The sequence below is a fragment of the Pituophis catenifer genome, unplaced genomic scaffold (genome assembly GCF_029215685.1).
Source record: "Pituophis catenifer annectens isolate HBS135680 unplaced genomic scaffold, rPitCat1.0.hap2 SCAF_3, whole genome shotgun sequence".
NCBI lineage: Eukaryota > Metazoa > Chordata > Lepidosauria > Squamata > Colubridae > Pituophis > Pituophis catenifer.
This window is the reverse complement of record NW_027256883.1, coordinates 136,598,218-136,621,942: the sequence shown is the minus strand read 5'-3', so window position 1 is coordinate 136,621,942 and position 23,725 is coordinate 136,598,218. Positions and strand designations below refer to the sequence as shown.

The 23,725-nt window shown below is 37.9% G+C and overlaps 1 protein-coding gene across 2 annotated transcripts; it reads left to right on the top strand.

The window, feature by feature from the left end:
- The first annotated feature begins 743 nt into the window (after nucleotides 1-743).
- Nucleotides 744-22,966, top strand: SH3GLB1 (SH3 domain containing GRB2 like, endophilin B1). Of its 2 annotated transcripts, XM_070941229.1 has the most exons (10): nucleotides 747-950; nucleotides 7,416-7,553; nucleotides 8,499-8,640; nucleotides 10,244-10,372; nucleotides 10,678-10,811; nucleotides 11,066-11,158; nucleotides 19,136-19,225; nucleotides 19,954-20,054; nucleotides 20,524-20,758; nucleotides 22,491-22,966. In XM_070941229.1, exons 3-10 carry the CDS (start codon nucleotides 8,604-8,606, stop codon nucleotides 22,596-22,598), a joined length of 927 nt encoding a protein of 308 aa, XP_070797330.1. In that variant the 5' UTR covers nucleotides 747-950; nucleotides 7,416-7,553; nucleotides 8,499-8,603; the 3' UTR covers nucleotides 22,599-22,966. The 2 variants fall into 2 exon arrangements, with proteins under 2 accessions (XP_070797329.1, XP_070797330.1); XM_070941228.1 differs by lacking the exon at nucleotides 7,416-7,553 and having other exon boundaries at nucleotides 744-950.
- The last annotated feature ends 759 nt before the right edge of the window (nucleotides 22,967-23,725 follow it).

The window sequence follows — 23,725 nt, the reverse complement described above, 5'->3', positions numbered from 1 at the left end:
AGGAGTCAATGATGTCTTGAAGCCATGCACATAATTTTGTAATCTTCCCACGGTTGTATTATAAATTCAAATATGAATTCCAAAAGGCCATTTGAAGATTGCGAGATAATAGGCACATTACTCTCTTTACTATACTGGCAATTTACAGTATAGTTTTATATATACACAGCGCAAAAATACCTTTTTATGAATTTAGGATAGGTGCCACATTGCCGGAAACGCATAAAAACGTTTTCTCACCGTTGTTCAACGGTGAGAAAATGGCACTTATCAAGTAGTCACATAAATGTACGACCCTTATTTTTAGCGTAGATTTTCCTTCTGATCTTGCCTCCTGTTTTTAGGATAGCGGTTCTGAAAAAAGGCATGACCGGCGCTTGAAAAACGGACCCAAAACTCTCTCAAACCAAGCCGTAATTACTTGGAGGCAAGGGAGGAAAAAAAAAAAAAAAAGATCCACGTCGTAGCTACTCCTTAGACACCACCTCTCAAGAGATCAGTACGTGACCGGCCGCTGTAATCTAATCTGCACCGCACCGGTTGAGGAAAGGATCACGCCCAGACTCCGAAGGACCTTCGCTTAAGATCCTCTTAGGAAGCACGTCATCGGGATGGGCGGGGAGGGTGGGCGGAGCGTCCTTAGCAGCTGTGCTTTCTCCTTCTGGCTCCGCCCACGAGCTCGATGCATCCAATTGGCTGCTGGTTTCGTAACTCCTGGCCAAGGCCCTGTTGCGGCTGGCACCACCCTTCTACTGCCACCGCCTTTGCCTTCGCCCGGCGCTTCCAGAGGGAGGAAGTGTGGTGGGCGGCAGGTCGCCGCCGCCACCAAACCGCCACCCCCCCCACACACACCCCGAATTGGTCGGCTCCCGCTAAAGATGAATATTATGGATTTCAATGTGAAGAAGCTGGCGGCTGACGCTGGCACGTTCCTCAGCCGAGCCGTACAGGTAAGGAGGCAGAGCAGTGCCGAGGAAGCGAAGCCTTGTTTTCCCTTCCTGGCGAAGAGGGCGCCTAGTCGTCCCTCTCAGAGAAGGGCTTCGGGCGTTGGCCATAGCCGTTGCTGCACGCGCGAGACCCCACCCCTCCCCTCTCCCCCCTCCCCCCTCCCCTCCCCGACTGGCATGGAAGCCAGCCAGCTCCTCTGGCACTGGGGCAGCAACCGGTTGATCAGGAGCCAAATTAGGCCTCGTCCTCGTCCTCCTCCTCCTCCTTTCCCAGCTCTGCCGGGCTGTCTGCATAGGCGGAGAAGGCAGAGGCGTGGATAATGGGGTGGTGGTGGTGGTGGGGTTGTTTTGGTGCCCCTTGCCCTACGGCTGTTCTCGCCGCCTCCGGGGTCGCTGGGGAGCGCAACGGGCTTAAGTGCCCGCCGTTTCCAGCGCTTACGCAAAGGTTTCTCTTTCCCGGCCTTCGCCCGCTTCCCCCGCCCCCCCCCGCTCTTTTTTTTGGGTTTTCTTTTATTCCGTTTTGGTTTGCCAGCCTCCTTCCCCGTTTCCTGGGGGCGGGGGGGGGCGTTTCCCGCGAAAGGGAGGAAGGTAGGAGACGGAAGGAGGATGAAGACGGGAAAAAAACCCCCACCAATGGTCCTCTAGAGGAGCGGTCACCAACTGGTGGTCCGCGAGAAAATTTAGGTGGTCCGCAGAAAAATTATTTGCATTTCATTATATTGCACTAAATCAGGGGTCCTCAAACTACAGCCCCTGGGATGGATACGTGCAATGAAGGCTTGTGTTGCTGCAGAGAGTCTCCCCCTTCAGGGTCTTTTTGTGTGGGTCAGAGGGGGACAGAAATTCTGACTTGGGGTCTGCTTCAGCCTCCTGGTGCAGGGCTTTGGGCGAAGAGCCGTTGGGCCTTGTTCCAGTGGGATTGCCTCATGTCCTGGAATAGCTGACCATCTCAGCCTGCTGAGACTCCAGGTACCTGTACCTGGCCTTGCACTCTCGCAGGTCTTCCCTCTGCTTGGAAAGCCTATGCTCGTAGTCCTCAGTGAGGTGCTTCTGCTGAGCCTCCTCCTTGGTCAGATCCAATTTGAACTGAGCTGTTTTGCCAACTCTTTCTCATGGTGGCTGCTTAGCTCCAACAACTTCTTCCTTTTGGGGCCCTAAGGAGCCTGGGTGGGTGGGCAAGGAGTGGCTGGGAGGGGGGGATGAGTAGAGGCTGGCAAGGCGCCCCTCGATGTGAGTGACATTGAGTTGGCCACACCCACCTAGTCACATGACCACCTAGTCACATGACCACCCACCCAGTCATTAGGCAGATCATATTAGTGGTCCGGGGGATTTAAAGTGATGAATTTAGTGGTCCCTGAGGTCCGTAAGGTTGGGGACCCCTGCTCTAGACGAGGTGTGAAAAGTTCAATGCTGGGACTTTAAGGATTGGCAGAACAATTTTTTTTTTGCCCCGCAACACACAACTACGCTTTGAATTTTTCAAGCCTGTCACTTAGCAGCCAGGGCGTATGGTTTGAAAAAAAAAAAAAAAACGGGGGGAGGGGGGACTTGGACAGGTTGATGGAAGATTTTGGGTGGGGCAGGTGGGTGGGTCGTGATAGCTGCTTACTAACCTTGTAAATTAAATGGTAAACTAATGTCTTCAGTACAGGATTGGATTTTGGGAATGAAAATGTTGCCATTCATTCTGTCCCTGAAGCTTTCCAAGTGCATCCCCACTGGCTACTTTGTGACACAAAATGCTAGCCCTGCAGTTTGATCCAGCAAGGTTCTTGTGCCATGATTGTTTTCACTTAAATTAGATTTCTGCAGACAAATAATTACAAGCCGTTAAGCTAACTGTATTTGACTGTGGTGGCCTTTCTAGACCAGTGTCTAGAGTTCTCACTGTCATTTTGGAAGAGTACAGTACAAGTAAAATAATATTAAAAAAAACCAAAGCGAGGCCTCTCCATGTGTCTCCCTTTGTAACATTTGAAAAACAAAAATAAAGCATGTGCTCTCAGCTATTATTAGCTTAAGCTCAAGAGTAACTTGGTACAACTGACTCTGCACATTGAGATTATGTTTAACTTTGCAAAAAGAAAATGCCTGTCTGCAAAGTCTTACGGTGCCTGATATATTATCAAATTTGTTGATTCCTTCTCATTCTAAAGAAATAAGCCTATTCCTGTTAATATATAGTATGGTGGTGAAAGGGAGGAATTGTGCCCTTTTGCTTAACGTTCACTTTTTTATATTTGCATTATTGGTAGATTGGATGAATTTGTGGCTTTATACTATATTTTGTTCCTAACTACACTTACATCAGACTTCCTGTGTTGTGCAATTGTTGCCATAGCACAAAGTTACTGGAGATCTTTAAGTTTTTCCAGTTAATAACAGGATGGCATTTCATTTTTCGGTAAAATTCTGTTAGTTGCATAATTGCCAATATAACTAGAACCATGTTAAACGTTTTTCTGCCCCACCCTTAAACTGCTATTATATATTATTTTTAAACCATCCATTTGGTTTTTATGATAGGTTTTCTGATCTCTTTTTTTAAAATATAAACTAATGAGAGAAGCAGGATAATAGTAAAGTTTTTTTTTAGTTGCTGGTAACACTGTGGCCACCATTTGTATATAGTTTTTGGACACCAATAAGAATGGTTTGCCAATGCCTTCCGCCATGATTGATTTTCCAGTCTAGGGATCTAGCCTATAGTTCCAGAGTTTTTTAGAGGCTCACTATCCTGGTCCTAAACAGAATTGATCTGCTTTATTTTTGAGGTGAGCCTTCATTGGCTAAGTACTGTTTATTTATTGATAATATTTATAGTTCATTATGTAAATCTTGACTTAATTCCTTATATGATATTAATAGTTATAGGGATAGAATAACAAAATGAAAAGTATGCTGATGTTATAGCGGTGACCCCCATTTTGTGACATACCTCTCCCTATATTGCCAGCATTTCATACCCAGGTCAATTTTATTCCAGCATTTGTCCAGCCCTGAGTTTAGTTGGATTTGATTTGTGGATTTGATTTCCAAGCAATTTATTGTTTAATGTTTAATATTATTTTAACTTATTGTATATTGGTTTTTTATTTTGTTTGCTTTGACTTTGTACTTTGTCCAGAATTCCTTAGAAATAGCCTAGCCCTAGGCTATGCATATTGTAAAGTAAATATGCTAAAAGAACATTTAAGACTAAGTCAACTCATTTCCAATATACCAAATATTTTGACTGAATTTTTCACAACTAAGGAACAGTGTAGGAGAGAGAGAGAGACAGGTTGCTGCTTGACATACAGATGTCTTTATGTGAAGGATATCCCTAAAAGTTCTCTTGTTGAGGGCCTTGTGGTCTGTTTATAATCATTAAAATGATATGTGGAACAGAATTTTATATTAGAAATCTCCTTTGCCCCTTCATTCCCCATCCCATGGGGCCAATGCTAATAACTACTCTGCACAATGGTTTTACACATTTCTTTTCATAATATATACTGTATTTTATTTACAATTGTTTAGATTGCAATGAACTTAAAAGAGAGAGGGAGGAAAACAGGCAATATGCACAACAGATGTTTGCTCAGCTGGTCTCTTGCTTTCTCCATTCAGGCCATCAACACTAATGGCCCTTTGCAAAATCTCCTCCAAGTTTATAATATTTTTTATTTATAGATATATGTAGTATTGAAAGCAGCTCAGAGATAAAGCAATACCAAACAGATTGCATTGCATATCCCAATCTCACTAGAGATCATCCACGAGCATCTATATACTACTAAAACTCTTGTGTTTGATTATAACCTTCAATTGGGTGAAACAGTGCACCTTAGGGCACTGGTTTTTTAATCAACATACCTCTAACAGACTAACTTACATAATGTGTACAAAATGTAGCACCCATGACTCCTGTAGGATTGACGTTTTGTAAAGTTGTGGCCACTGTTACACTCAGCCATGGTCATGTGATCATCATTTCCAATATTCCCTGCCAGCTTTCTACAAGGAAAGTCAATGAGGAAGTCAGAAGTCACTCCCATTGCTTTTCTGCCATGCTCATGGTCATTCTGTTTCTCTGAATTAGGTAAGGAAACATCTCTGCAGTGATGACCCAATGAGTAACAAATTATTTTGTAATCTTGGTGGCATATCTAGCTCTGAACTAAGAATGGAATTAGTTTAGAAAATCTTGTTTCCCCAGGGCTTTCTGCAGCTGTTGCCCCAAAGTCGTCTCAACAATTTTCCCTAGAAAGGGTTGGTTGGAGATTAGTCGATAATTGTTCTGAATTTCTAGTCTGAGCTATCATTTCATGAGGAAGACGTAAACTACCACCTCCACCTAAACGGGGGACATTGTCTACTCTCTCAAAGATGCACTTAGCAGTGTAGCAACCCATCACTGAGTGATACCTTGGAGCCTTTTGCCAATCAGAAATGGAAAAGATCCAGATTACAGATGTCCTGTCCCCCTTCTTCAAGCTAATTGCTAAAGATTAATATAAATAAAAATTAATATTTTTCTTAAATAGCTTAACAGGCTACTGTACTTCCATACACTTCCTCTAATTTAAGAACTACATTTCTTCATTTGTAGTTTGTTCATTGGTGCTGGAACGAGAACAAACAAAACTATCTTCTAATTAAGAGATCCTATGATGCTAGTCTTATGATGCTGACTTGTTCACTTCTATATGAAAAACAATTTTCATTTTGCATTTTTTGGCTACAAATAAATATAGTTTTGCTCTGAGTTAAACTAGTTATTAGAGGCTTTAATAATTTATTTTTTTAGTAGATCATCATAGTAATAGTAATGTTATCATGGTAGTATTGTTATCATGAATTAGATATTTGGCTATCTATTTTTCTATTTCCTTTCTATTTTCTATTTTGTATGCAAAAGGTAATTGTATAACTGGTCCATAAAATGTATATCACATAGTCTTTTGAGATTACCTGCACAAATTCATATCTCTGTCAAGTAATATTCATTAATAAAAGTTGCATACTGAAGATTCTATCCAACATTCTCATGCTGTATTTCATTTACACATTGTATAACACCAAATACTTAACCATATGGTAACTCTAGCATACTTCTTAAGCATTCATGAAATTTCACAAAGCAATAAAGCAATATTTAAAGGTATCTCTAAATCTCACATTTTTGAGAGATTAATCATAATCTAAAACAAGATAAACAGTTCATTTTTATTTGGTATTGATTGGAATGTCATATTTAGAGGCAATCTTCTGGAATATTTTGTTTTTTATATTATTTTTATCCCACTTAATTACTTTATAAGTAATTAAAGGGGGTGAACATATATAATATTTCTTCCTCCTCCTGTTTTTCTACAACAATAACCCTGTGAGATAGAGACAGTACTAATTGGACCAAAGTCACCGATTAGCTTTCATGCCTAACATAGACTAGAACTCACCGTCTCCTGATTTCTAGACCAACACCTTAATTACTATAGCAAACTATTCAGAAAATCAATAATGATCAAGCTCTTCTGAAAGAGAGATCATAGGGATATGTATGCTATTTCATTTTAGTAAAGAATCTGGATCAACATGCTTAAAATGTAAATGTGAACCTAGTCCTTTAGAGAGAGAGAGTAGTTCTAATCTGAATAATTCGACCAATATCTACATAAACTACCAAAGTCATTCCAGGATAAACATTCAATTTACAGAATGCAAAAAAAAAATAAATATTGTTTTTAATTAATTTATTTAGTCATATAATTCCGGAGACAAAATATATATTTTACAATTACTGTAAAATTTATTATTTATTTATTAAATTTATTCACCACCCATCTGTCAACTGATTCTGGGTACAACATTCCCAAAGTACAGACATTCTTATGTAGAACTAAAATGATATATCTTCTTTTAGCATAAGCACATAATGGGGTGTCAAATGATAATCTAGCAAAGTCCCTTTCTGAAAACAGTCCTTAGAAATGAGCCACCAAAACTTCTGCGTCCTACTTACAAACTAAACTGGAAGAATACCATGTGGTTAATGGTACTGAAAGCTGTTAAAAGATTTAGGGAAACTATTCCAACTACACCCTGCCTGACCTTTTCTACAGATCATCTGTCAGGCCGACAAAGATAGTTTGTGATGAATCAGATTGCAAAGGATAACAAATTTCAGGAATTGCATAGGCATCTCTTGTTTAAACATGTTACCAAAGGAAGGCTTTTCATTGAGGATGCAAACCCTTAGTAGCCAGTCATTATTTGTTCTTACATTATTGCCCCTTCCCCTCAAGTTCTGAAGCTGTGAGGAGGAAAGTTTTCTTTCTTTTAACATGGAACTTGAAAAACCCTGTGTCTAACTGCTGTAGATAAGAATGCCTACAACATATTGGTGGGAAAGGAAGGGCTGTTCTATAATGCTGAGGCTGAGGCAAACAGCTTCTGGAATCAAGTGATATTTATCTCCAGGCTACCTGAGGCACCATCTCATCCAATGGGATTGGCCCATCCCACTTGCTGAGGTTTAGGAGAAGAGCCGTACCCTCCCTCTGGAGCATCGTATCCCTTCTATGAGATCTGCACCCACAGTTTGGATCTTCCAGAAAGGTCTTACAACCTGGTTCTCTAATTGGTCTGGACGGGGTGTGTGTGTGTCATTCTAGAGGTGGCTACTGAATTAGAAGATTCCACCACCACTCTATTGTATGCCCCTCCACTAGCTTAGCTATTGCTTTGTTAATTTATATTGTATTTATTATCTTACCGTTTCAGTCTTTTATAATATTGTTTTATTGAATGACAGAGAGATGGGTGATGAATCAATTTAATAAATAAAGTAAAATAAATATACCAATATAATTGGCAACTCTGGCAGCAAATTCTTGCCCTTTGTCTTCTGCTCCACTTTGTTTGTTTGTTTGTTTGTTTATTTATTTATTTATTTATTTATTTATTTATTTATTTATTTATTTATTTATGCGATTTATATGCTGCCATTCTCCCGAAGGACTCAGGGCGGCTTACAACAACAAACATAATGGAAATACTTTGAAACCTGGAAATCTATTCATAAATACATGTTGTGAATCAGCAGAGTATGTATAATTGTTATTGTGAGTTTTTCCCCATATGTTTTTTCTACTAAAGAGAATTTAAAAGGTGAAAATTTTTGAGTTCTCTTTTCTCTTCCCACAGCAATAGATTGCTGCTGTGTTGTTTACTTTGGGAAGCCATGCAAAAAATGAAAGAGTGTTAATTCTTGTCACCATTGAAAGTCACATTCTATTGACACTTTTATACATCTGTCATTTGAGTATAGACCAATAAGATATGATAACAGTTACAAAAAATGGTATATATTGTATTTGAAAAGCCATGCATGCCTATTTTAACATTCTAGCTAAATATATCAGAGAGGGTTTTTTTTTAGTAATATGAAGATAAAAAAACTAAATGAGTAAATTGAGGCAAACTTTTGTATTTTCTATTTTTGCTGATCAATTTGTTTTGCTCATATATTGAGAAGTGCTTTTGTTTGTTTAATCAATGTAGTTTACAGAAGAGAAACTTGGGCAAGCAGAGAAGACAGAATTGGATGCTCACCTAGAAAATCTTTTGTGTAAAGCAGATTGTACAAAACAATGGACAGAAAAGATTATGAAACAGACAGAAGTGTTGTTGCAGCCAAACCCAAGTAAGAACAAAATTTTATTTTTCTTTTGCCATTAACTTATTTGCATTTTGATAAGTTCTATCTGCATATATAATGTAACCTGAATTATTAACTTATGAGAAACTAGCATTTAATTCTTCATGAACCCACATGTCATTTTTCAGTTGTACAAATATATACAAATTATATAATAATTACAGAACTTAAAATGTTAACTATAAAGATAAGCTTACAATTTTGCAAAATAAATTGATTCAAAATAAAGAGCAAACTTATAATTTCTTAAGTCAAGGGTGTCAAACTGGCGGACTGTGGGCTGGATGTGTCACGTGCAGCCACACCCACCCCAGCTCTGCAAATGGGAAAACATCATGAAAGGTCACATGATGGCAGTGTGATGCTGCAAGTTTGACTCCCGTGTCTTAAGTGATAAGGATACAATAAAATTGATAGTATAATTCTCTGAATGTCAGAAATTCAAGGTTTGATGAGCCCCACCTCATGCCCACCTAGCAGTTTGAAAGCATGCAAATGTGACTGGATAAATAGGTACTACTTCAGTTGGATGATAATAGTGTTCCGTGCACCTTGGCGTCTAGTCATGCTGGTACATGACCATAGAGAGATTCTTTGGGCAACTCTAGCTCCTTCGGAGATGAGCCCCGCCTCCTAGAGTTGGACATGACTAGACAGGGGAAACTTTTATTATTATTACAAAATATACAAGTCTGGTTGTATATGTAGTCGTCAAGTTACAATGGCAATTGGGGCCAGGATTTCCATTGTTAAATGATGTGATCATAAAGTATGTCATGTGACCACATTACTTAGCAATGGCAATCCCAGCAGTCCCAGTTGCCATTGTAACACCAGATTGTGCAGGTCATTAAATGGGAACAGGTGGGAGTTCAAGGCAGGCAATGCAAGGGAGAGCATGGTTGCCATGGTGGGGTGGGTGGGTGGGTGGGTGCAGGGTGCAGGTACTACACAGTGAGTGTGTGGCTGGTGAAGGTGCTGCAGGTGGGCACTACAGAGTGAAGGTGGATGAAAAAACAGCAGGAGTGACTTCCAATTTCCTGCCAGCTTCCCCATTCAGTTTGCTTGTAGGAAGTTGGCAGGGAACATCAGAAATTGCAATCATGTAACATGGCTCCAAATTGCAAGCCAGGCACCCAAGCACCGAGATCACATGACTGTTGGGATGCTGCGATGGCTGTTTCTCCAAGGATTGATCATAAATCCCATTTGTTCAGTGCTGTAGTAGCTATGAATAGTTGCTGAATGATTGGATGCAACCCAGGGTCAGCCTCTTAAGAAGACCAGACAGGAAATATGACAAAATGAACTAATTCTAATTTAACGTAAGGCTACATTTACAAAATTGGCAAGTCTGAAAGTACAAGTCTCCTGTCTTTTTTTACTCATGATAAATTAGTATGGCTTTTATCTAAGTTTCTTTGTCTGTTACTCAGTTCTGGGCTTTTCCTTTTAGCTGATCATTCCCTAAGCAACATATTTCTCCCCACCTCAAACCCCCGCCCCACCCTTCCAGGCTCATTCTCACATCCCATCCCATCCAAGAATTACCTGTAACGAAGAAATGATATGTTTTATTTTTTGCCAGATGCTAGAATAGAAGAATTTGTTTATGAGAAACTGGATCGCAAAGCACCAAGTCGTCTGAATAATCCAGAACTACAGGGCCAGCATATGATTGATGCTGGAAATGAATTTGGCCCAGGAACAGCATATGGCAAGTTGCAGCTATTAGTTTATATGTCTGAAATGAAGTTAACTAGATATTACTTCTATGATGAATAATTTATCTTCATTGTTCTGAAAGTGTTCTATACCTTTACATTTTGAAGCTACTGTATGTGCTGGGTACTGAAAATAATATTTTGAAGATACTATAAAAAATGTGGTATTTAAATATGTAATAATACACAATTAAGGGTGTTTTGAATAAATGGTGTCAACACTTCTAAGTTAAATACCTGTAATTGTAATTATGTCTATATTGCTATTTAAACTATGCAATCAATTTTTTTATTGCAGGAAATGCTCTTGTTAAATGTGGAGAAACACAGAAAAGAATTGGGGCAGCAGACAGAGAACTAATACAGACTGCTGCAATAAACTTCCTTACGCCTCTTAGAAATTTTATTGAAGGAGACTATAAAACAATTACTGTAAGTTATTAATATAATTTCTGAATGAAACATGAAGTAATTCTGAAAGCTCAAAGAAATTATTTTTATTGTTGTAGTTGAGCATTTGGTATCATTATCAAGAAATGTAACACAATCTCTGATATGCAACCTTCTGTGATCCAAGAAGGAACAAGAAATTGAAGTAGTTACGCTATTTCATTTTTGTGAAATAAAACGGAATCTTTCACATTTTGTCCCAAATAATAATGCTTTGGTTTTTTTTTTTTTTACAGAGAGAACGCAAGCTATTACAAAATAAAAGGCTAGATTTGGATGCTGCCAAAACTCGACTGAAAAAGGCAAAAGTAGCAGAGGCTCGTGCTTTAGTAAGTAAGATCTGCTTCTTAAGAACTTCACAATACATAATTTTGTATTTAATAAGCAATTTGTCTCAGTTCTTCCCTTACCCTCTTTTATAATCATGTATACATTTAAAAAAGTTTATGCAGGATTTTAGAGTGCACAAAGTATTTATATATTAGATTTTTATCCCGCCTTTATTACCTTATAAGTAATGCAAGGCGGTGAATATATCTAATACACCTTCCTCTTCCTATTTTTCCCTCAACAACAACCTGTGAGGTGGGTTGGGTATTGCAAGAGAAGAGAGGAGCCAGCAAAATACTTCCACCAGCAGAATGCTTTAGCTGGATGAAACACTTTTTATGAATATTAGGCGAACTTTCATTTCCAGAACAGGAAGTCTGGATCCAGTTCTTTAAAAACAGTCACTGTAGGTTTTTAATTTTTTTTTTAAAGTCATATAACAAGGTTAAAGGGTTTGTGGCTGTGAACATATTAGTAGAAGAACTTTGTTCTGCTTAAGGCCAGACTTTGTAACAGGAAATCTCTAGTCTCAGAAATTAGAACAATACTGGGGAAATTAAATTCTTGAAATGTTACTTAGAAAACAAGGAGTACCTCTAGGAATTTAGATTGGTGTAAGAAAGACTATAAAATGCTACCTTCAGGTACATAATTAATGCTACCTCCAGGTACATAATTTCAAGAAAGAACACAGAATAGGAGAAAAATATTATATTGGCTTTAATTCTGAGATGTTCTGGTGAGAAAGAGAGCTGACTACAGTACAGCAATGCTAAAGCTGAGCATGAATCATAATAACCAGGCTATGCAGAAAAAGCTGAAGGTGATGCATTTACTAAACTGTTAACAGGTACAATGTATCGAAGGCACATAGGCATATAAATATGTGACCATCTCTAATTAATGCAAAAAAAAGAGGATATTATTACCATCCAGAATTGAAAACTCTCATAAACTGATGAAAGTATTTCAGAAGCAGGACAAAAATCTGCTTCAGGTGTATATTTATGTATTAGATATACAAATATAATTATGCATTATTAGATACTGCGTACTTTCAAAAGTCCATTTATAAAAACAAAAACTAAGACCATCCAAACACTAACACAAAAAACTGCATTAATCAAGAAATGCTAACTAAAAAAAACAATCCAATAAAAAATACAGCACTAATAATGCTGAGGGTCATTGTGGCCGTCCAGTATCATTATAGAATTGGGTGGGCTTATACATTTTTAAATTAAATAAAAGCACAACACAACAAACTTGTCTTCTTGGCTTGTGGAAGGACATATTGTGTGTATATATGTGCATTTTAAATAAGAATTGTTAGCCTTTGCAGGCTTTCACTGTATCTGTGTGGAACCTTTCCTATAGGCTGTTCTTAAAGAAAAGGCTGCTCTGTATGTTATGTATGTATGTATTTACTTGTTTAGGGCAGCTGACAAACTAGGAGAAATCATTTGTACTTCTCTTAACACAACTACTTGCAACTGTTAATTCAAATATAAAGCAAAATGAAAATTGACTTAAATTGAAAAAGCAGGTATTAGTGTTTTTTCCTCAATATTTTTGTGACACTATAATGGCTTGTGTCTAAATGAGTGCTAGGCAACATTTTTTATAGCCAACAGCTACCGTAATATTTTAGGAGAGACCATAAAAGGAGTGAATCCATATTATACAGTTTGTACTTCAAAGCTTCTCTCTCTTTCCATCTCTCTCCTTCTCCCTCCCTCCCTCCCTCCTTCGTTCTATCTATCTATCTGTCTGTCTGTCTGTCTGTCTGTCTATCTATCTATCTATCTATCTATCTATCTATCTATCTATCAATCAATCAATCAATCAATCAATCAATCATTAGTGCCTAGTGCAAAATGAGAAGTAACAACTATCAATTTTCAGCAATAAAAGAGATGGACTCCTAGGGCCACCCAGGAGACCAGATTTCCCAGCTCTGATCTAAATAATTGCAAGAGCTGTGCAGGCTTCCTGAGGGAGATCATGCTTAACGAAAATACATTGAAAACCTTCTAGTTATAGGTAGTTCTTGTTTAACAACTACCTCATTTAGTGACTCTCTGCAGTTGCAGTGATGACAAAAGAGTAACTTTACAATCAGTTCTTGAATTCCCAACTTTCATAGGTCTGAAAGCAAAGGAAAGCTGAAGTCAGATCATTAGCACAATTATGATTTCACTTAGCAACTGCTTTACTTAATGACTGAGTTGCCAGACCCAAATGAGTTCTGTTTGCTAAATGGGTAGATAATACGTGTATTATCTAAGATGTGTAGGTAAGGAGTAAGTGATGATCTAATAGTACAGATAAAATAGTCTGGAGGTACTACATTCTGTATATTGAAAAGCATTAAAAAAATTATTCAAGAAGCATCACTGATCAGACAATGTGTTTCTTATATCTTTGGCTCTGCCTAATGATACTGCAATCTAATTAATTGATCTACATTGCATTTTCTAGCTTTTTTTCTGCAACATAACATCCTTTTGTCTTTATACTTTAAGCAACTAAACCTGTCTCCACCTGATGAAAATAATATTATGGTAAATGTCTCTTACATGCTCAACTTGCTGCATGTAAAATGGCTGAAGGTTTGTTGGCCTCTTGTCTTCATAACATTTCTTCAGGTGTTTCCTCTTGCTTTCCTGCTGATCAGTATTATTTATTTAGATGAAGAACCACATCAGTCACCATGTTGGCATATCTAACACCATACTGGTTGGGAGGTGGAGATGTATCTGAAAGAGCAGTTTGCTGATTGAAAAAAAACTAATCATTTAAATAATTTTATTGTGTTTCTTGTCCTCCTTCCAAGGTGCTGCATGTATTTAGGAAATGATATATGCATATGCATGAATCCCCATTATACTATTAACCTTTAGGGTGAGCAGCAGTATTTAGAGCAGTGGTCCCCAATCTTTCTGGGACCAGTTTTGTAGAAGGCAATTTTTCCACAGACTGGAGGGAGGGGATGGTTTCATGTGCAACCTAGATCCCATGCACGTGCAGATAAAACTTAGCTTGCTCACCCACAGCTTGTATGACCCAGTTCTCAACAGGTCGTAGCCTGGTATCTGGCCATGGCCCAGAGGTTGGAGACCTCTGATTTAGAGCATAGAAAATGGGTAAACAAGAGTAAGTTAGAAAAAATACAAGATAAAAAAGAAAGATGTAATAGTAGTGTTAGTATTATTTGATTTTTACCCACCTCTATAGGTAACACAAGGCAGTGACATAATACTCCTTCCTTCTTATTTCCCCACAACAACGACCCTGCTTTTTAAACTTGCCTCACTTTTTTAAGGAACTCATCAATTCCATCCTACACATTACTTGATTTTCCTCTTCCCCATTCATTCTACTTTCAAACATTTCTGCTGCATTTTCTATAACTTAAATTACCCCAACCAGGGGTGAAATCCAGCAGGTTCTGGAGAACTGGTAGTGAAAATTTTGAGCAGTTTGGAGAACGGGCAAATACCACCTCTGGTTGGCCCCAGAGTAGGGTGGGAATGGAGATTTTGCAATATCCTTCCCCCAGGAGTGGGGAGGGAATGGGGATTTTGCAGTAATGGGGATCCTTCCCCTGCCACACCCACCAAGCCACACCACACCCACAAAGCCACGCCCACAGAACCAGTAGTAAAAAAAATTGGATTTCACCACTGACCCCAACATATATTTTTATACTTGTTTGTTGAAAGAAATGAAAATGGTAGACACCGGCAGAATGTACACAGTTTCAACAGCTTGAGCTTTGCCATTTAAACATATGAACATGTGAATGATTTTTTAAAATGTTATCTAATTCTGGGTTTTATTTAATTGACCAAACTAAGTAATAATTTTAATTAGCAATTTTATGATGATTGTGTGTCTATATTTTTCTTGACTGTACACCGCCTTGAGTCCTACGGGAGAAAGGCGGTATAGAAATAAAATAAATAAATAAATAAATAAATAAATAAATAAATAAATAAATAAATAAATAAGTACACCTTGCAAATGTTCACTCCATTTTCCTTTTCAAAATGCAACTGTTTTTGACAACTGATTTTCCTGTCCATATTCCTGATTGTGTCATGTAGTCTAACATTTGCTGCACGTTCAATTTTAACATTTTTGTATTTTTGGCATTCACTTGTGCTTTATTACCATTCTTCTAATAATCATTCACAGAGGCAAGCCTTCATACACATTAAACGTGTCACATGGACACCTCATAAACAAACCTTAACATTTCTTCAGCTGCATCTTCTAGCCCAGCAGTCACCAAATTTTGGTGGTCCGCAGAAAAATTATTTGCATTTTTTATATTGCACTAAATCAGGGGTGCTCAAAACTACAGCCCCTGGGCCAAATATGTGCAATGAACATTTCTGTTGCAGCAGAGAGTCTCCCCCTTCGGGGTCTTTTTGTGTGGGTCGGAAGGGGGAAGAAATTCCAATTTGGGGTCTGCTTCAGCCTTCTGGTGTGGGGCTTTGGGCGAAGGCTGGAGGGAAGTGCCACTGATGGTGAAGAGCCGGAGGGCCTCGTTCCAGTAGGACAGCATCATGGCCTGGAACTGGCTGACCATCTCAGCCCGCTGAGCCTTCAGGCGCCGGTACCTGGCCTTGCACTCCCACAGGTCTTCCCTCTGCTTGGAAAGCCTATGCTCGTAGTCCTCAGTGAGGTGCTTCTGCTGAGCCTCCTTCTCGGTCAGATCCAGTTTGAACTGAGCGAGCTATTTTGCCAACTCTTTCTCATGGTGGCTGCTTAGCTCCAGCAACTGCTTTCTGTTGGGGTCCTAAGGAGCCCGGGCGGGCAGGTGGGGAGTAGCAAGTAGAGGCTGGCAAGGTGCTCCTCGACGTGAATGACATCAAGTTGGTCACGCCCACCCAGTCACATGGCCACCTTGCCACGCCCACCCAGTTGATCATTAGGCAGATCATAATAGTGGTCCACGGGATTTAAAATTATGAATTTAGTGGTCCCTGAGGTCCGAAAGGTTGGTGGCCCCTGTTCTAGACATAAGGGTTTATCATGTTTCATCATTCTCATAGCATATGAGTTCCTTTCGTTGTTGTTTTTTTCTTACAAGCAGCATTTAGGAAAATGAATTTACAACACTCAATCCCAGTCTTCATGAGACTGGTATCATGTTCCTTCCTTACTATAGGAGTACTCGTTTCTCCTTTTGTTCTTCAAAATTAAAGTGAAATTCCATTAATTTCTGAATTATCTGTCTGTCTTGTCAACACCACCAACCCCTTTTTCTGGTTTAAAAATCCTTGGGCTTTTCTCCCTTTGTTCCGTGGGAATTTTCTTTATATGCCCTTAACATGACACGGTGGGGAAGATATAGAATGGTGTATACTCAATTAACATTTCAACAAATGTATGAATTTCAGTAAATAAGTTAAAATGGGCTATAAAGAAATTTTTAATATTATAGTAATCTATCATCACTTATCTTTCCTAGCACTAAATATATTCATAATTCTGTCTCTTTGAAGATGGAGTTTTTCTTAGACTAGGACTCTGAGCCTCTCTCAAATCTATCTTTTCATCCAAATCTATCTTTTCTCATTTTCCTCCTTCCTCTATATCAGCGGCCCCCAACCTTTTGGGCACCAGGGACTGGTTCTGTGGAGAGAGGTTTTTCTACAGACCAGAGGGAACATGGTTTCACATGTTACCTGCATCCTGTGATGGGGCTTCACTTGTTTCAGCGGCCCAGTTTCTGGCATGCTGCAGACCAGTGCCAGTCCATGGACTGGAGGTTGGGGACCCCTGCTCTATACTATGAACTGGAAAGAAGTGACCTACATGACTATACGTTGATTGGCAATTTCATTATGTAATGATCATGGCTAGCAATATTCCTTTCAGTGTTACTCATCTCACTTTAATTTCAGATAGTTCACCACTTTTGTTTATTTTTCCATTCATTTGGTGTTTTCATCTATTTCTTTTTCCCCCAAAAAATTTCTACATTATAAAGTTACGGTTTCGACATAAGAAATTGTTCACTCTACTGAAATTTCAAATAGATTTTAAAAGCTGTTTATTCATAAGTTTGATACCTTTTAAGGCCTTGTGAAAATATTTTTACTCATCTCAGTACTATCATGGAAGCTTTTGATGCATATATAATTTCATAGGAATCCTTTAGAACAGAATTACACTACTTAAAATGCAATATTATTAAAAGATATAATACTGTAATTGTGAGCACTAGCAATTTGAATATTGTATTGTTTTTAATGCATAAGTATAACAAAATAAGTGGATCCTTTTTTTGTAACCATTGGGTTGGTCTAAATTATTCAAATGTCAAAGGCAGGCTTGGATAGCAAGAGAAATCACTTATGTTTCCATTATTGTTTGTAGTAGTTGTATTTTGAATAGATTTGGCTCATAGAAGCCATTTTTCAAAATAAATGTCATCCATCTGGTCATAATTCTGTCAATTGCTATTTAGATTGTATTCTTTTTATTGCTTTCAAAGATATAGGGTATTTTTAACATTTAGGACTATTCTTTTGACACATTTAATTCATTTGGATCCAGAAGTCTATAAGAGGGAAGATTACTCTTGAGAAATGAGGAATTTTATCTCTGTGTATATATACCCTCCTACTCTATGTCCTACATCACCTCTAAAATATTGAACATTATAGATGAGTCAAGAGACGTCTGGCAAGAAAGAAAATAAATCTCCAATGAATCAAAGCCCAAAGGGACTTTTTTTTTTCTAGAAAAACCACTCTGGATCCAAATACTGAATGTCTATTTAAAAAATACCCTATTTGTTTCAAGTCTTAAGCTGCTGACAGAATGTTGAAGATCCCTGTTTCTACATTTTCCTTTCCTACAAATTGTTTTTAGACTACCATGAGGAAAATTGTTGCATAAAGGTCTTATCTGGCAGTAAAAGTATAATAATATATGGATATAACAAATAAGGGTAATGATGATGATAATTTTGGAAAACCATCCTGTAAGAATCTGCACTAGTAATAGCACTATCAACTATAACAATATTCAGTAGACTAAACTTCAACTAATATCAAGCTATGGTCGTTACATTATAAAATAAATCCATGAAATGATCACAAATTCATATTGGGAGAAAAAATGAACAGTGAGGAAAGCATAGCAATATAAATTCTTATTGTTTCTTTACATCTTTATGCTTACAAGATATGGGCAGAGGAAGTGACAAAAGTAAGTACTCCTAAGTGAAAGTGTTGATAAATAATGCTGAATTGCTGATGTTCTGAGATAAATATTATTGCTTAATTCAGCAGTCAATTGTGTGGTCATAGCAAAATGATAAACAATTACCAAAAAACTCCAAATATATATATGAACTCCATAACAGAAGATAATTCTAATTTGTTTCATGGGTTAAATACTTGCTTGATTAATCTATGAGCTTTAGTCTCCAATTCTGTATTTGAAATGCATTCCATATTACTTCTCACTGTATAGTCTTGTTCAGGCACTCATTTGATTGCTTTGAGAGTTTAAAATGGAGAGGGAATGGCACATGTAGACAATCTTGCTGCCAATTCCCTCTTCCACCCCCCCAAAAAAAATTATACTTTCTGACAGGTGATCTGAAAGAAACATGTATTGGCACTCATTTAAACATTAATACCTCTGTCAGGGTGATTTAGGACTACATTACATTGAATGGAAATATACTGTAGCTGTTTTTCAGAATCCAGCTCCTGAATTATTTTCAATATAGGTTAGCTGAAAATGTTATTTTTTAAAAAAAACCTATTTTGTCAATATAGCCTTTAGACTTGTAATAAGCTTGCTTCCAGTGAAAAACACAGTGCTTAGCTATTTCGGGAGCTGGCTGTTGAAGAACCACCGTTTACTGAGCCATGTATTATATTTTGCCCACAGCATAAGTAATTTTGTGCTATCAATACTCTGAAAAGTTGTAATATATTTTTCAGTCTGAACAGGAAGTACGGATAGCCCAAAGTGAGTTTGACCGGCAAGCAGAAATTACTCGACTTCTGTTGGAAGGGATTAACAGTACACATGTAAGTACAGAATAAAAGGGAAGATAATTTCGCTTAATTGTCAAGGGTAAGAAAATCAAAAGTAATTAATTATACAGTAACTAAATGTTAAAATGATTATATGTATGTCACTCCTTCAACTATCCTAGATCATCTGATACAATAAGATTCTAGTAAATAAAATATGCTCTAGAATTTCTGATACAAGTTCCTCCCTTTGCCCCATTTAAGTTCAGATACAGTCTGTATTCAGTGACCACTCATTCAGGGTCCATTTGAAGTTACAACAGCATGCAACTAGTGGGACATTATGGCTGGTTTTCAAAGTTCCAGCCATTGCAGAGTCCTCATGGTCATATGATTAGGGTGCTGGGTGACTGGCACACAATTACAACAGTTACAGTGTCCAGCATCATGTGATCAACATTTGCGATCACCTAACAATGACAATGGGAAATGCTGCCACTGCTATGGTAAGTTGACGTGGTCACGTGATATCATATTCTGACCGTGCATCTTAGCAGTGGAGTTGCTAGTTCCAATTACTGTCATTAACAAAGATTGCCTATATTAGTGGTTATCCTATGTTAATTGTCTTATTTGTAAAATTTACCAGTTTCACATCTGATAAAGGTAATCCTTAAAACTTTAATTTCCCCATATCCTCCAAATTAACATCCTTGTATTTTTAAATGATGGAAACATCCCTGTAATTTTGTTGTTAATATTTGTGTTTTATTGCATCATAGGCACATCATCTTCGTTGTTTAAATGACTTTGTGGAAGCCCAGCTGACTTACTATGCACAATGTTATCAGTATATGTTGGACCTTCAGAAACAGCTTGGAAGGTAACAAAATAATCAAATCTATAGTTACGTGCCTCAACTAAAGAGGTAAAATAAATAGAATTGGCAGGGTTTTTAAAAATTTTGCTTAGTGACTATTCTGATTTCATGATAATGCAAATTCTTGAGAATATCTTTCTGGAAAATTTCCGTTAACATCAAAGATCATTATAGATAGAATTTAATTGCACACTTTTCCTCTGAAGCAAAGACTAGTTTTTTTTGGAGTTTGTATCACTAAGTAGTCATCTAGGACAATTTGAATCAAATATTTTGTAACTTGTACAATTTAGTTTTTAAAGCTATATTTTGTGGAAGCTTTTGTACATTGTGTTTTGTAGTTCAAAAATTGAATTGCTTATTTTTGGAAAATTATATTGGAAGATGAAACTCCACATTAAAATTGTTATTTGAAAGTGTGTTACAAAATTAATGTTTATCTAATAATTAATTCTATGTTCATCCTTTATAGCTTTCCAGCTACGGTTCTTGCCAACAATAACCAGTCATCTTCAACCTGTGTTCCAAGTAGTTCTTCTAGTAATGTGTCCTCAGCTACTGTTACACCCTCACTATCTTCAATAAGCAGTGCAGCAGCTTCTTCAAGCTTTGGTGAATTGAAGCCCTCAAGTGGTAGTAGAAAAGCCAGAGTACTTTATGATTATGATGCTGCAAACAGCAGTGAATTATCACTACTTGCAGATGAGGTAATCATTTGCTATTTTTAAATAAAAGCAAATATTTTATAAAAGTACGATAGATCTGCCTTTTGTCTTGGAACAATTGCAGTGTGATCTGGGTTTGAATGATATTACCAAAAGGCCTTTGCCTTGGTCAGATTACTGTGTGATCTCTTTTTGCTCACTGGTGATTGCCCCCTCACTTTGATCTACTCTATGTGACTGATAGATCTTGTGAAGTTTCAAGTGGACTGTGGATTTTTTTTATCCCAAGGATCTGATAGATGGTTAAACTGTAGCCTTGGTTATTGCCTGGAATGGGCCTGTGTTGGATTGCTCCTATGTGGCCTCTTACTGTGCCTTTATCTGGAAGAGATCTTTGTTTTTCTGAGGAACATTGGGAGATTAAATGCTAGAACATTGTTAGAAGAAAACAGAGAGTGAATCTGACCAAGTATGAGTAAGAGCCATATCTGGGATTCCATCATGGCAATAAGGGTGGCAAAACATGGTTATTTTTCTGCCCTTGTTATGTCTGCAGATAGCCACCCAACATCTCTCTTCAAAGTGACTTGTTTCTTGCTGGGGAAAGATGAGCCATTGAATTATTTGGAGGGTGATGTGAGGAATTGGTATCTAGCATGTAAACTCGTTTAAATTCACTCAGAGAATCTAAAACTGGATAAGTTTACCAAGGTGAAAAAAACAAGGACCTGTGTTGTTTTTCTGGAGTGAGTTTGTCTGGTAACTCCTGTGGAAAGAGAAAGGGTCTTCATTCTCTTAACCTGTCCACTTGTTTATTAAATCCGTGCTCCACCTGAATAGTGAACACTGCCCAGGGGTGAGATGTGATATATCCTTGTGATAATTTCATTCATTCAGAGGGAATGATACCATTTGCATTGAAGGTAGCATGTTCCATCCTCAAGAAGCCTTTGCTGGATCCAACAGTCCTGGATAATTTTTCATCTGGTCTTTAGATTTTCTATTCTGTGGAAGATTGTTTAGAAGTTAGTTAGGTTACACTTCAGAGGGCTGTGGCAGATATGGATTATTTAGAGTCCTGGATGAAGAGGAACAGCTCAACCTCATCCTGACAAGACTTAAGTGGCTGTGGTATTTTGACCAATTTGAAAATGTTCTATCTAATGCCAGACAAAGTTACATTTTCCCAGTCAAGACTGATGTGCAGTTAGAGGGAGTTTTGGATTCATGGCTCCTACATGAGGATCAGGTGGTCACTGTGGCCAAGGAGATTTTTGATGTGCTATTTGGCACCTATGCCTGGATTGGAAGGCCCTTGAGTTAGTTTGCAGTATGTGCCACATGGCACAGCTTTGAAGAAACTGCATCTGGTTCCACATGTAATGGCACAAACAGTTATGGGTATGCCATTTATGCCCATGTAACCCCTCTGTTGCATGAACTGATTACCAGTCTTCCAAGTACAATTCAATGTTTGTTTGACACCTATGAAGCTGTTCATAGCATGGGGCCTGCTTATCCAAGGTCTGTCTTCCATAGTTACTGCCCACCCTCAATGATCTGGGAGAGTTGGAATGCTGTCGTCCCCTCAATTAAACAGTATAATCTGGAATGATCCAGGAAGTGGGTTTTCTCTTGTCACAGTACCTGCAACTCTTATTTTTGATATTGTCTAAAATACATTGTTTTGTTCTGTTTGCCAGTCAGAATTATGTTGGAGTAAGGTGGCTTACAGTTTACATATATAAATAAATGTTTTCTTTATTGCTTCTAGGTGATAACAGTGTACAGTGTCCCTGGCATGGATTCAGACTGGTTGATGGGTGAACGAGGAAATCAGAAAGGCAAAGTGCCTATTACTTACTTAGAACTGTTAAACTGAGTGGTTGGCTTGTATAAAGACTGTCAGTTATGGTGAGATCATATTTATATGCAATTTAACTTTATATAAACCAGATTTAAGTGTCTTCCATGTTAATGTCTTAATGGATGAGAGTAACGAGCATTAGAAATGGGCATTTCTTGCCAGTATTGTTGCATGGTAGATACTGTTTTGAGAACTAAGTTGTTTAAGGGCTTTTTACTTTATGTGCCAAGATTGTTTCCTACATAACTTTGTTTCTATTGGAATTTTCACTAATAACAGTTTTCTGCTTTTGAGTACTGTGAACCTGAAAGCAGGGAAAACAGTTTTCTACAGAACTTTTCATAATGACAAGCCTCTTCAAAATAATAAATTGTTGAAAAATTGTTGCCTTTTTTTTTCCTTGGTAGAATTGAAGTTTTACCTTTTAAAGGTCTATGACTGTACATTTGTGCAACAAAACACTATGGCCTTAAAGAAAAGTCTTCATAACATGGTAATGTTGGGATAGACACTGGGTTCCTACAGGGCAATGTTTATGGGATATCCCTTGCTTATTCCCCCAGTTCCACACATTTGATTTTTTGCTCAGTTTTAATAGCATTGCTTATTAATACAAGCATCTTGGTCAAATGTTGGATTACAAATGTTGCCACTGTTAGTCACCTTGAATACAAAAGGAAAAGAATGATACCAAAGTAATCAGAATTGGGAAGTCTTTTGTGAACTTGCCTCTGGGTGACACAGTAATTCATCTGGGCAGTCTAAATTTTCACCATTTTTCATTATAATTTGCAATTGTACATTTCATTTTTCCTGTGAAACATTTTTCTTTTTGTGTAAGGGAAATAATAACAGCCTTTTTCCAATCAGCCACAGATAGTCTTCACACACATCCTGTACAACCATTCCAAATGCAGGCTACCTCTATGACATTTCTCCAGTTGCACCAGAAAGAAATTTCCCAGTTTCACAATGCCACTATCGTCTTTCATGTTATTATTGTAACTGAGGGTCTTCTTAAGTCATAAACACTGTTGAGAAAGGAGATTGATGACACATCAGAAGCCAATCATGAACAGGCAGCTCCTAATCAGCTGAAGATTGACAAAGTAATAACTGCCAGGAAAGAAATGTGAGTATTT

Bases quoted from the DNA above. Each gene is read 5' to 3' on its own strand.
- SH3GLB1 (XM_070941228.1), top strand. From the start codon at position 879: ATGAATATTATGGATTTCAATGTGAAGAAGCTGGCGGCTGACGCTGGC. The intron at 10,373-10,677 runs GCAAGTTGCAGC...TTTTTATTGCAG, and splicing joins TGGCCCAGGAACAGCATATG to GAAATGCTCTTGTTAAATGT. The intron at 20,759-22,490 runs GTAATCATTTGC...TATTGCTTCTAG, and splicing joins TATCACTACTTGCAGATGAG to GTGATAACAGTGTACAGTGT.